General features: G+C 39.7%; 2 protein-coding genes across 2 annotated transcripts in view; one reads left to right on the plus strand and one right to left on the minus strand.

The window, feature by feature from the left end:
* BRCA2 (BRCA2 DNA repair associated) overlaps positions 1-1,485 on the minus strand; it is a gene marked incomplete at both ends in the record, with an annotated part of 57,726 nt that extends 56,241 nt beyond the window's left edge. Inside the window, one exon of the mRNA XM_084235487.1 lies at positions 1,419-1,485. Within this exon, the coding sequence (XP_084091613.1) occupies positions 1,419-1,485 (67 nt within the window). The remainder of the gene's footprint in view (positions 1-1,418) is intronic.
* Positions 1,486-4,810: 3,325 nt separating this feature from the next.
* On the plus strand, positions 4,811-10,389 carry ZAR1L (zygote arrest 1 like; the record flags this gene model as incomplete). Its single annotated transcript, XM_084234881.1, has 4 exons — positions 4,811-5,461; positions 5,969-6,061; positions 7,559-7,633; positions 10,240-10,389. The coding sequence occupies 4 exons, from the start codon at positions 4,811-4,813 to the stop codon at positions 10,387-10,389; spliced, it is 969 nt and encodes a 322-aa protein (XP_084091007.1).
* Between the last annotated feature and the right edge of the window lie 967 nt (positions 10,390-11,356).

Below are 11,356 nucleotides of genomic sequence, written 5' to 3' on the forward strand. Positions count from 1 at the left end.
TCAATGAATATTAATGAATGTGATTTTTATTATTTAGTGCAATGTTTCAATATATGAAATATCTGTGATTGAGAACACTAATATTTTCCAAATAGTCACTGCATTATGCTACAATATGGATAGATGTAAAGTGCAAAGAAGCCTAGTAGAATTTAACGTAACAAAAGTATGAAAAGTTCATTATTGGTTTGAGATTCCACATTATATATCTTTTAATAAACTACCCAAAGTTGGTATTTTTACCTTTATCTTTAAAAAAAGTTTTATCTTTAAGTACTGGCGTTGTATCAAACAAAAATAACCACAGTTAACTAAAGACTGTCAAAATATTCCTTTTTCCAACTACACTGCTGTGTAAGGCTGGATTTTCTTTATATGTATTTACCAAAACATACAGCACCAGAGTAAATTCAGAAATACTTATGTGAATCCAGCTATCTTCTACTAAGCCAAACATTAAAGAGACTGCAAAATTGTAAATGCCCCTTCTCACTATTTTTTTCTGGACAACATGGTAATTTTGAATAAAAATGCTATTCATATCAATAAATAATACAATGAGTTTACTTTTATAATTTTTTTAAAGATTTATTTATGCATACAAGAACTGGGGTACAGGCCAGAGGTGTGTGTGGGGGGAGAGGACTCACTAGAGACAGAGTGGGGAGCAGAACAGGCAGACCGACTGAAATTCACTGCTGAGGGGAGCAGCAGGCCAGCCAGGAGAGGTCTGCTGTGCCATGTGGGTAGCTCCCTGGCTGGGGATTGAACGCGTGCTTTGGTGGCTGCAGACAGCTTCATAGGCTGCGTTTTAACCCCTTGTGTCACCAGGGATGCTCTTCGTAATTTTTAACGCAATAGATGTCTCTATTCTAATATAGTAATCTACATAAACGAAAGTTGTTTGAGGTCCTGAATTATTTTTTAAGAGCATAAGGAGCACAGAGACCAGAAAGCTTGGTAACTTCTGTTATAAAGTAACATTTTCAAATGATTCTGATTTGCCAGGAGTTCTACCCTTTAAAAACAATTCTCCCTACTGCTAACTGAGCCAGTTCCAATGTGTCCACCAGGGGGTGTTCTGTACTTACCATTGACCTATCTACAAGTGCCCCCCACCTTTTTTTTTTTTTTTTTTTTTGGTGGGATCCTCGCCAGTGGCTGGGGAAGCAAAGGGCGCTGCAGAGGGTGTGGGCAGCTGGGCAGCCTCGCAGCCCAGCGCGCAACCGCTGCGCCACCAGCAGAGGCCCGCCCCTTTTCTTAATTTAAGATCCCATAAAGAACAATTTACAGTGTAAACAAAAACGTGAAATATTGGATTCTTTGCAGCAAGTGCGCATATTTTCACATTCTGAAAACATTTTCTTAATGTAATTGAAAACATTTTCTTAATGTAATTTATAGAAAACCGTCAATACCTGCTTCACTGCAACGCGTCTTAAAAATTTCATAAAAAATTGGCTTCTCTTTGCATCCAACAGACATTTTTATCTACGCTGTCACTCCAATCTGCAAAAGAGAAGACCAAAATACACTTCACAGGGATGCAGTCTGTCCTTGTTAGGTGAGTTAGGTTAAAATCGGAAGTGGGTAAATTTGTCTTAAGTTACATTGTCCATTTACCTCGGGGAAGAACTATAAACGAACGTACTACAATGACGGAAACATTGTCTTTGTTGCCCAGCACAGTAGCTACTAGTCACGGTCAGCATTTGAAATGTGTCTAGTGTGACTCATGAACAGACTTTTAAATATTATTTGCCTATAATTAGTTACGCAGTCAATTAGCGAGGGCTATTAGAAATAAAAACTGTTGGACAAGAACAAATCAGTACACGTTCATCCTCATTACACTGCAATCACCTGAGGATAATTTGTAAGGCAGATGCAGGGTGCCAGGAACTGTAAAACATTTCCCGAAACAGCAATATTCCGTTAAAGAAACTTTATGTTTCCAATGAAGTAAATTTCAATTGGGGTATCTGGGTTAGCTGGGAATTAAACCCAGAGAGACTCGCGGGGCCCAAAGTTGGGGAAAGCAGTCCCAGTGAAGGGGCGGGGTTCGAATTTGCTCTGCAGAAGAGCCGATTCTTCCATCTGCGGGGCCGGTTCTTTCTCCCCCTCAACTTCGGGATGGCAGAGACCTACCTGGGCAAGAAACCCCGGCTCCCACCCCGGGTACGAAGGACGCTACCCCGCCGCCGGGGCCCGCGGGAGACAGGCCCGTCTCCACCCCAGCCAACACTAACCGCCTCCTGAGGCGCAGCTCTTTTTGGCCACAGTGGGCTGACAAAAACCTCGTCCACACTTAAATCAGAAACCCGACTCTCCGACTTCTTCCTGACAAGGCGCCCATCCCAGCCGCTTCGCTTCCGCCGACCTTGTTTCAGGCGTTCGCGCCAAAAGCCCGCTCGCTCTCGGGCGCGTCCTGAGATGACGTCATGACGCGGCACGTAGCGCGCGCGCCACCCGGAAGTCGTCGCGCCTCCACCGCCGCGCCGGTGCCGCTGCCGCTAACGCCATGGTTTTGTGGGGCGATTAATTTCTTTTTCGACGACCTTCCCGTGATCTCGGACTGCTGACAGAGGGGGCTGCCATGCTGGTTTCTTTTCTCCTTAAGTCTTGAGCGTACCAGGCCGCGCTGCTTGGACGGACAGCGCCTGTGTACACCCGCAACTCCTTCCCATTCTCTGAGCTCCACCCTCACTCGTGGGTGACCTCCCCCGGGATACGGCCTGTGGTGTTTGGAAGGCTTTTATTCTAAACTTAGAGCGGGCGTCCCTCTAAATGGATTGACCTATGAGTACCCCGAATTGATTGGTTGTGGGTGACTCCCTGCCTGCGTCGTCCTTAGAGAGTGGAAAGGACTGAGATCGGAATTCAGAGGACGGGCTAGCCCCTCCTGTTGCTCTTAGGTAGCTGGTTTTCAAGACCTGAATCTATTTCCCCGCTAAACAATTGAAACAACCTCCAGCAGCGTTGGATGTAGTCACTTTTGCAGGCTTCGGTATTGTCACCCTGTATTGTGCCTACTCCCTAGCTAACCCCTCACCCCGATGCCCTGAAAAAGACAGGAATCTCAACGTGGTGGTTGGTCTGTGACATGCCTCGTATATGGCTTTGAATCTGTTTCATGATATAAAAAAAGAAAGCCTTCAACAGGATTCATAGATGAGAGCTGCTCATGAACCTTGCTTCCAGAAAGCTCTTTCCCCCACAAAAGCCCTTTCAGTGGGTTTTTTTTTTCCAGACAATACAATTTGTGTTTGTATTTATAGAAAACTGTCACTATTAAGGCATGGGCTGATTAAAAACATTTATTGAAATAATTCAGATATTTTATGCATTACGTTACACTGACAGCACTATGTTATAATGCCATATTCCTTTCTTTGAATCGATAGTAAGAAAAGTCATTTCCAGTGTTTTTGATGAACCTGTCAGCACCAGAAGGCTCTTCACCAGTAAACAGCAGAAGCGACTTTAGATTAGAAAAAGGGTGGGGCCTCCCTGGTGGCGCAAAGGGTTAAGATGCAAATTATGAGGCTGAGGACAGCCTCTGCAGTACGAGTTGGATCCCCTGGCCAGGGAGCAACCCACATGGCACAGCAGACCCCTCCTGACTTGTCGGGTGCTCCCCTCAGCAGTGTATTTCAGTCAGTCTGCCTGTTCTGTTCCCCACTCTCTCTGGTGAATCCTCTCACCCCCCCGCCCCCCACACTTCTGGCCTATACCCCAGCTCTTGTATACATAAATAAATCTTAAAAAAAGAAAAAGGGTGGGTTCCACTTGGTTCCTTAGGCATCATTATAATTTGATAATCAGCAATCCTTTCCAATACAGATACCAAAGCTTATGCTTGACTAGGTCTATATAGCAAAGGAACACAGGCTTGTGACCCATATTTAATAATAGCTACCATTTACTGAACAATTTTTGAGTTCCGCTTTGTGCTTTATAACCTATATCAAACTTAATCCTATAATAATCTATAAATAAGTTAGAATTGTCAGATGGTGAAAATGAGTCAATCATGTAGTTAAGTAATTTACCTGATAATAAGAAACAGTCTTCAAGTAGGTTTGACTTTTACTACTTAACTATCCCATGACTAAATATACATTTATCTTTTAAAGCAGACCAATTTACTTCCCCCCCCCTGCCTTTTTTTTGGGAGGAGGGGTCCTCACTATGGATGAACTAATGAGGAATATTGATATGTTATAGACCCCTCTGAAATATATTTTGTTTCTATAAACAGCTCTCCTGCCCCGCCTCCTCAGCACACACAGACTTTATGCTGCTTGTTCCTGTGCTACCAGGTCTTTATATTCATTAGTATTGTCTTAAAATACTTTCTTCCTAATACTCTTCCAGTTCTGCTGCTCTAGTAATTTACTACTTGTATTCAATTTATTATATGTTTTAAAGAAGGATCTCTAAAATGTAAGTCACTATGGGAACAAATTAAATGCTAATCAAAACATAAGTGTGAGTAAGAAGTCAGAAATGAAAAACAGCTTAGGAAAAATGATTCAGGAAGAGTGGAATAATGAAACGTGTTTCTTGAATAGAGAGGGAAAAGCAATTAGGAATCACGTGGTAATTGAACTTCTGTAAATAGATCTCCTCCCTCTTTCAATTAAGGTAATAAGTGACAGCTCCCAACTGAACCTGAAATAAATGCAGCAGCTTAGGGATGAATCTGAACCAAACTTGATCAGGAGAAAGAAGGGGCCGATGAGAGAAAAAGGCAAAGCCTGGACAGGACACTGGAATTTTGCCCTGTGCTTGGTCACGAGGTGAGTAGATGGAGCGCATTATACGTGTTCCCTATGGTTTGTATCAGGGATATGGGAACACAATGGCATTGGGCCAGCCTGGACATTCTGAGCACAAACACCCCGACTGGAGGCAAAACACTGGTCCTCCAACTTTTCTGGCCAGACCAGGGCTGTTGGTGCCTGCGAATGCCTCTGACTACTGCATGGACCCTTACAAGAGGGCACAGCTTAAGGCTGTTCTGTCCCAGATGAACCCCAGCCTTAGCCTTCGACTGTGCAAAGTTAATACTAAGGAAATGGGTGTGCAGGTGAGCCCTCGGGTGGACAAGGCAGTGCAGTGCTCCCTGGGGCCTCGTACCTTGCGCAGCCGCTCTGTCTGGAGCAGTATGAGCCACAAAACCCCTCTGCCAGCCTGGGGAGTCTATTCGCCATCGATAGGACATGGGAGCTTGATCCAGCTAAGGAAGGATGGGAAAGACAAGGAGAAGATGCTTTCCACTCCGGAGGAAGCCAGGCAACTGCAGTCAGCACAAACACCAAAGCTGGAGGAGGACAAGTGGGAGAAACTCCAGCAGCAGGATGACTTGAGGGAGGAAGATGCCTCCAGTCCTCCAGAAAGGAACAGCAAGCAGGCACAGGTGGCCGCAGTCCATCAGCTTGGAAAACCCAACTTCCAGGTGCACTTTCTCTACCTTCTGCTCACTTGTCTGCCAATCCCACTCTTCTGTTTCTCTTTCTGTGGCAACAAGAACAATATCTCTTGCTTCCTCCGTTTGTCTGATGAAAGAGAGGGAATTCTGCAAACCTGTTTTTACATGGATTATGTGCTTTCTAACTTTTGGTAAAAAGCGTGCCAATTCTAAGTCTATAAAAACAAAAGTTTGCAATCATTGCTATTGGAAATGACACGAGGAATGACCTCAAGTCTGAAATATATTTTCAGATTATTGTTTGGGGGAGGTTGAGCTGGTGACATTGTGGAAAACGGACTGGAAAAGTATGAGACAGCAAGAAGAGCCAGAGTAACCCTTGGGAGATGAGATGGTGAACTAATAAAGTAACCTTGAGAATAGCTACAAATAAGTTTTTTTTTTTTTAATAGAGTGACAAGGGAAAAAGATCTGGCTTTTTTTCTCCCAGGATAGTAACTGATACATGCTTTTCCCCTCCACCCCCATTTGCAGTTTTTGGAACCGAAATATGGCTATTTTCACTGTAAAGATTGTAAGACCAGATGGGAGAGTGCTTATGTGTGGTGCATTTCTGGAACTAATAAGGTAAGTAAAAGTGAATGGGACATGGGAGGAGGATGGGGCAGGCACAGATGTGAAATGGAGGAAGATACTTCCTAATGGGATGTAACTGTCTCATTCTTCTAGGCTTCTTCAGTGCAGATACATAATAGATGCTCAGTAAATGTTTGAATTAAACTAAATTGAACTATCCACATGATGACTTGAGCTCCTGGGCCATATCCTGGTATTATATTGTTTGGTAGGTCCATTAGACAAAATGTCAGGCTATTTAGGTGAACTCTTGCTTTCGTTTAAGTTGGGTCTTTCTATAGTGAAGTTTTCATTGGTATTCTTTGAACAAGTTTGGCTCTAGAACATTTCCATGGTTTGTCCACAAGGTGGGGCTAAAAGAGAAATCATTCATTGCGAAGGTTAGCCTGTGAGAAAAAGGTTAAGAAGTCCTCATCCCGCTCCTTAATTTGAGTTATTTTCAGCATATTAAGATTGAGAAAGATTTTTCATTAATTCCTGCATTTCCATGTTTTCCTAAACAACCAGATTCTGGTCATTACTAATTCTCCCTTCATTATGAGAACAGTAAGCTGCGACTGAGCAGCTTCTATGTTCTCTCATTGAGCACTGCCACTGTTACCACCGTCTACATTTGATCTATTTCATTCACATTTACAAGCATTTGAATTTGACTGCCCTGTGCTGTTGCATTTTAGATACTGCTTTTCTGGCTAATGGACTATAGAGGGAAAGGGCAAGGAGTCATGCTAATATCTGAAGGAAAATATAACATTTTGGACTAGATCTTGGACCAAATATATTTTTGAAAATAAACCAAATGACTTCTCCTGCCAGAAGAAAAACAACATTCTGAGACACTAGGATTCAAAGAACAATCTCAAGAATTATATTCTGATAGGAATGACAAGACAGTGAAATTTGATGATATAAGCATTGGGCGCCTGTGGCATGGGAGTGGCCCAGAAGTAACACAGGAGCAGGGTGGCTAACCCATCAGAGGAAAGACATCATGATGTCTGAGTGGGATTTTAAGGATAAAGAAGAGGCATTCCCAAGTAAGGCTGGCAGATAACGTGTGTAAGAAAATGCACAAAGCCTAGAAACCACATCAATCAGTGGGAAATTACAAGTAGTTTGAAGTTCAAGTGGGGACATACTGAAAATTGAAAAAGTAGGGGATACTAGATAGGCACAGCAGGAGAAAGCCAAGGATTTGGGCCCACATACTGAGTATATTGTAGGAATTCCTTCCCAATAAAGACTTTACTATGTTGAATGGTTTTCAGAATTATAGAAAAAGTAAGCAGTAGTCTCTTGATTTTACAGGTAAGGAAAGTGAGGTTCAAAGAGTAAAAAAAAAAAAGTGACTGATAACATTAGAGGGCTAAAATCCTCAGGTCAGAGGTTGGGCAAAAGCAAGGTACAAGGTGAGAGAACAGAACTTAAATTTAGAACTGGGAGCCTAGGGTACAATCAACTATATTAAAAAGACAAATTTCTCTTTAGGTTTATTTCAAACAACTCTGTTGTAAATGCCAAAAGAGTTTTAACCCTTATCGAGTAGAAGCGATCCAATGTCAGGTGAGTATAAAGAATACTTCCATCATGTCTAATAAGATTTAATGCTTAATCATGAAGGTTCTCTGGCAAAATGTTATTTGATAAAATTGGATATTTTTATTGCATTGTTAGGTTTTCTGTATGTTTGAAATAATATATTTTAGGAAACATAAATCTGTCTTTTTTTTAAGGTCAGGGCTAAGGTTTATACTTAAGTTGTCTTATGTAGTGTGTTTGTGTACGGTGTGTGTGTGTATTTTCTCTAACACCCTGTGTATAGTTTGGGAACAATATTTAAAAACTTTTACTAAGCTTTAACTATGTGCCAAACTTTGGGCTAAGGGCTTTACATGTATTTTCTCCTGTAATCTAACCTTTGACATGGGTATTATTCCCATGTTTCAGACCAAGAAACCAATAAGATGAAGTAACTTCTCAAGGTTAGATTGATATTAGAGCTGCAGCAGGATTCTATGGGATGTCTCCAATGTCTAGGAAGTCACAGAATTAGATAAGATCTTATCTACAATAGCTTGCAGGAAACCTAACTTTTTCAGAAAAGTGTGACAGATGGTTTTCATAATCAAGAGGTTTTTTTCTTTAAATCTAAAACCTTCACATCATTAAAAATATCCTTTTTATATTTCTTAGAAATGATGTTTTAAAAACTTGTCTAATGATTGACAAGTTATTTAGACTTACATTTTTTATGACATTGTCATTATTCAGTTTAACATAATTATTTATTAAATTTGGTTCAAATACTATTACTATTTTTATATTATATTTTTTGCATTCACTTATACTTTAAAAAAATTATTATTCTTTACCCCCTCTCTCATAACCTTGTAAAAATATTATAAGTTGGTCAACCTCCCTTTCCCCATTCTCTTGATAGTTATTCTTCAGTTCTCTTGCTGGTTATCCTAGATTACAACATGATTTTATGGCATTTAAGTACCTACATAAATTGTTCATCTTACCTCCCTTTACAATGCAATAGTATCAGAACACTCTCAACTCCTTATCAGTTCATCCTAATTTATATGCTGCTGCTTTTGTATATTTTAACTTTACACATATTTTAAACTTCAGAAGACATTGTTGTAGTCATTATTCATTTAGCTTTAAGCTATGTATTTATCTTTCTGTTACTATTAGGTCCATTTTGTATCTGGGAGCACTTTCTTTTTGCCTGAGGAATAGATTGTACAATTTCCTGTAGTGCAGGTCTGGAGGAAAGACATTCTATTTTGTCTGAATATTTTTTAAAGATATTTTCTCTGGGGATACAAATTTTAGGTTAGCAGTTGTTCTTCTGCTCTTTCTGGGTCTCACCATTGTTTCTGTGAAGTTGGAAGTTAGTCTTCTTGCATCTGCTTTGATTTCTCACTCTCACACTTTCTCCTGTTCTTAACTCTGTGTTTAAGATATTTCTTTCTGCTTTGTTTTTAGCAGTTTTAAAATAACACACCTAGTTGTGGTTTCTTTGTATTTATCCTGTTGGGATTCATAGTGTTTCTCGAATTTGTAGCATGCAGATTTTCATCACTTTTGGAAAATTATCAATCATTAACTTTAAAGTACTGCTTCCAGTCCTTTTCTCTTTCAATTGCTCATATTAGACCTTTCATCATATCCTTTATGCTCTATATTTCCTGCGCTGTTGTTTCTCCTTCCATTAGTATTAGTATTATCTACTAACCCATCTCCCATTTCTTAATTATTCTCTTAGATCCTCCACATCTGCTATAACCCATCATAGTCACTGATCTATAATTATTAAAACAGTGCATATGCTAAACACCATGCAATTATCAACAATTTTCTTAAGGATGTATACTGTCCATGAAAGAGTGGAAGGTGTAACTGTAGAATAGTGTTTGTAAAATCACATTTAAAACTATAATTTGGAAAATAAAAACGCCCTTTTTTCATAATATAAAAGGCAAAGCTTGATTTTTTTTTTTCCTTTTTCTGGGTATTAGTCATGTGCAGAAAATTGAACTGTGATCATCAATTTCAAAGATTGGCAAGGTTGGGAAGTTGAATAAGGGCAGTTTACCAGTGTCCATGGAGTGTGATTTTTAATGATCAGAATTCAGAATGGGATGCTGGTTAAAAACACTTTTAAATTCTAATAAATATTGTACATGTCCAGGAAAAAAAAATTCAACTACCTCTAGCACACCCCTCCCTGATAGTTGCAACAACCAAAAATCTCTCTAGACATAGCCAAATATCTCTAGTGAGTAAAATACTCCTGGTTGAGGATCACTAGTCTAGTATTTTTAAATGTCCAAGTCTAGATTATCAAACCACTGAAAACTCATCAACTACTTCTCATACCCACTTGGCTACCTATGTAAAAACTTATAGTGAAGACACTCTACAAACTCCTTAACTTTTAATTTTTTTCTCTTGTTATCTTCTCTATTAGCTCCATATCTGAACATTTATCTTTGATGTTTATTATGTTTGAATGACTTAGTTTTGGTCTTATTGGATTCAAAGGAGGTTGAAGATATTGGGGATGGAGTGGTGGGGAGAAGAGTTTTTATTTGAGGAGTACATTTGACATACTATTTGATCATTTAGTGTCTAAATTCTTTTCTTGTTTTTCAAAGACCTGTTCAAAGTCTCCTTGTTCCTGTCCTCAGAAGAAAAGACATACTGATCTGAGAAGACCTCATCGACAGGAATTGTGTGGTCGCTGCAAAGACAAGAAATTCTCCTGTGGCAATATTTATAGCTTTAAATACAGCAAATCATTATGACTTGTACAGGACACCCGAACTACTTTGGTACCTACTGTGCTATTTAACTTTTTTCAAATTAGCTCTCACCTGGTATTAAAACATGGATTAAGCTTTTGTACTTTTTGTAGTTTGTAAAACAATTGTACCATATGAATAGAATAAAATAAATGCATGTAAAATATAGCATGAAGGCACATTAATTGGTGATGTCAGGATAAAACATCAATATAGCATGGGAATTGGTAGATACTGTCACTTATATGAAAGAACAGTAATCATTCATTTCACAAACTTTTATAAGTGGGTGTTCTAAGCACTGAGAATATAAATAATGAAGAGGCAAGTCTTTGCCCTTCAATATACATAATTATAGCAAATACTTAATTATGTCCTTAGTATGTGCCAGATATTGCTGTAACTCATCACAGCAGCCATGTTAACTAGAAACTATTATAACCTTCTTAATGAGGACAGTGAGTCCACACAGAGAAGTCATAAAGCAGAATTTAGATTTAAATGTAGGTAGTCTAGGACTTGATCCATGGTTTTAACTACATGTAGATTTTCTGCCCAATTCAGATGTGATAAGTGCTGTGAAAGAAACAGGCTGATATTATGAAGTGACCCACGGGGTGATTGAGAAGAGACAACATGAGAATTGACACCTGTGGGGTGAGGGGAGCTGGAAGGAGAGAATATGGTTTTGTTCTGAAGGATCAGCAAAAGCTAAGACTTGAGGGACGGGTCATGTGCTTGGTATGTCTCAGCAGTGTGAGCCCTTGTGGATAATGAGGATGAGGGGCTAGAGAAGACAGGGCTCAGGGTTCTTTTGGTTACTGTCAAACATATATCAACCCATGAAGGGGTTCCAACAATGAAGAAACATCAGATTCTTATTTAAAAAAAAATCACTACTGTGAGGAAAGTCTGGCTAGAATAGAAAGAGAGAGAACAGGTAGGTTAATAAATGCACAAGCAAAATAGT

Source organism: Talpa europaea, assembly GCF_964194135.1.
Source record: "Talpa europaea genome assembly, chromosome: 6".
NCBI classification, from domain to species: Eukaryota; Metazoa; Chordata; class Mammalia; order Eulipotyphla; family Talpidae; genus Talpa; species Talpa europaea.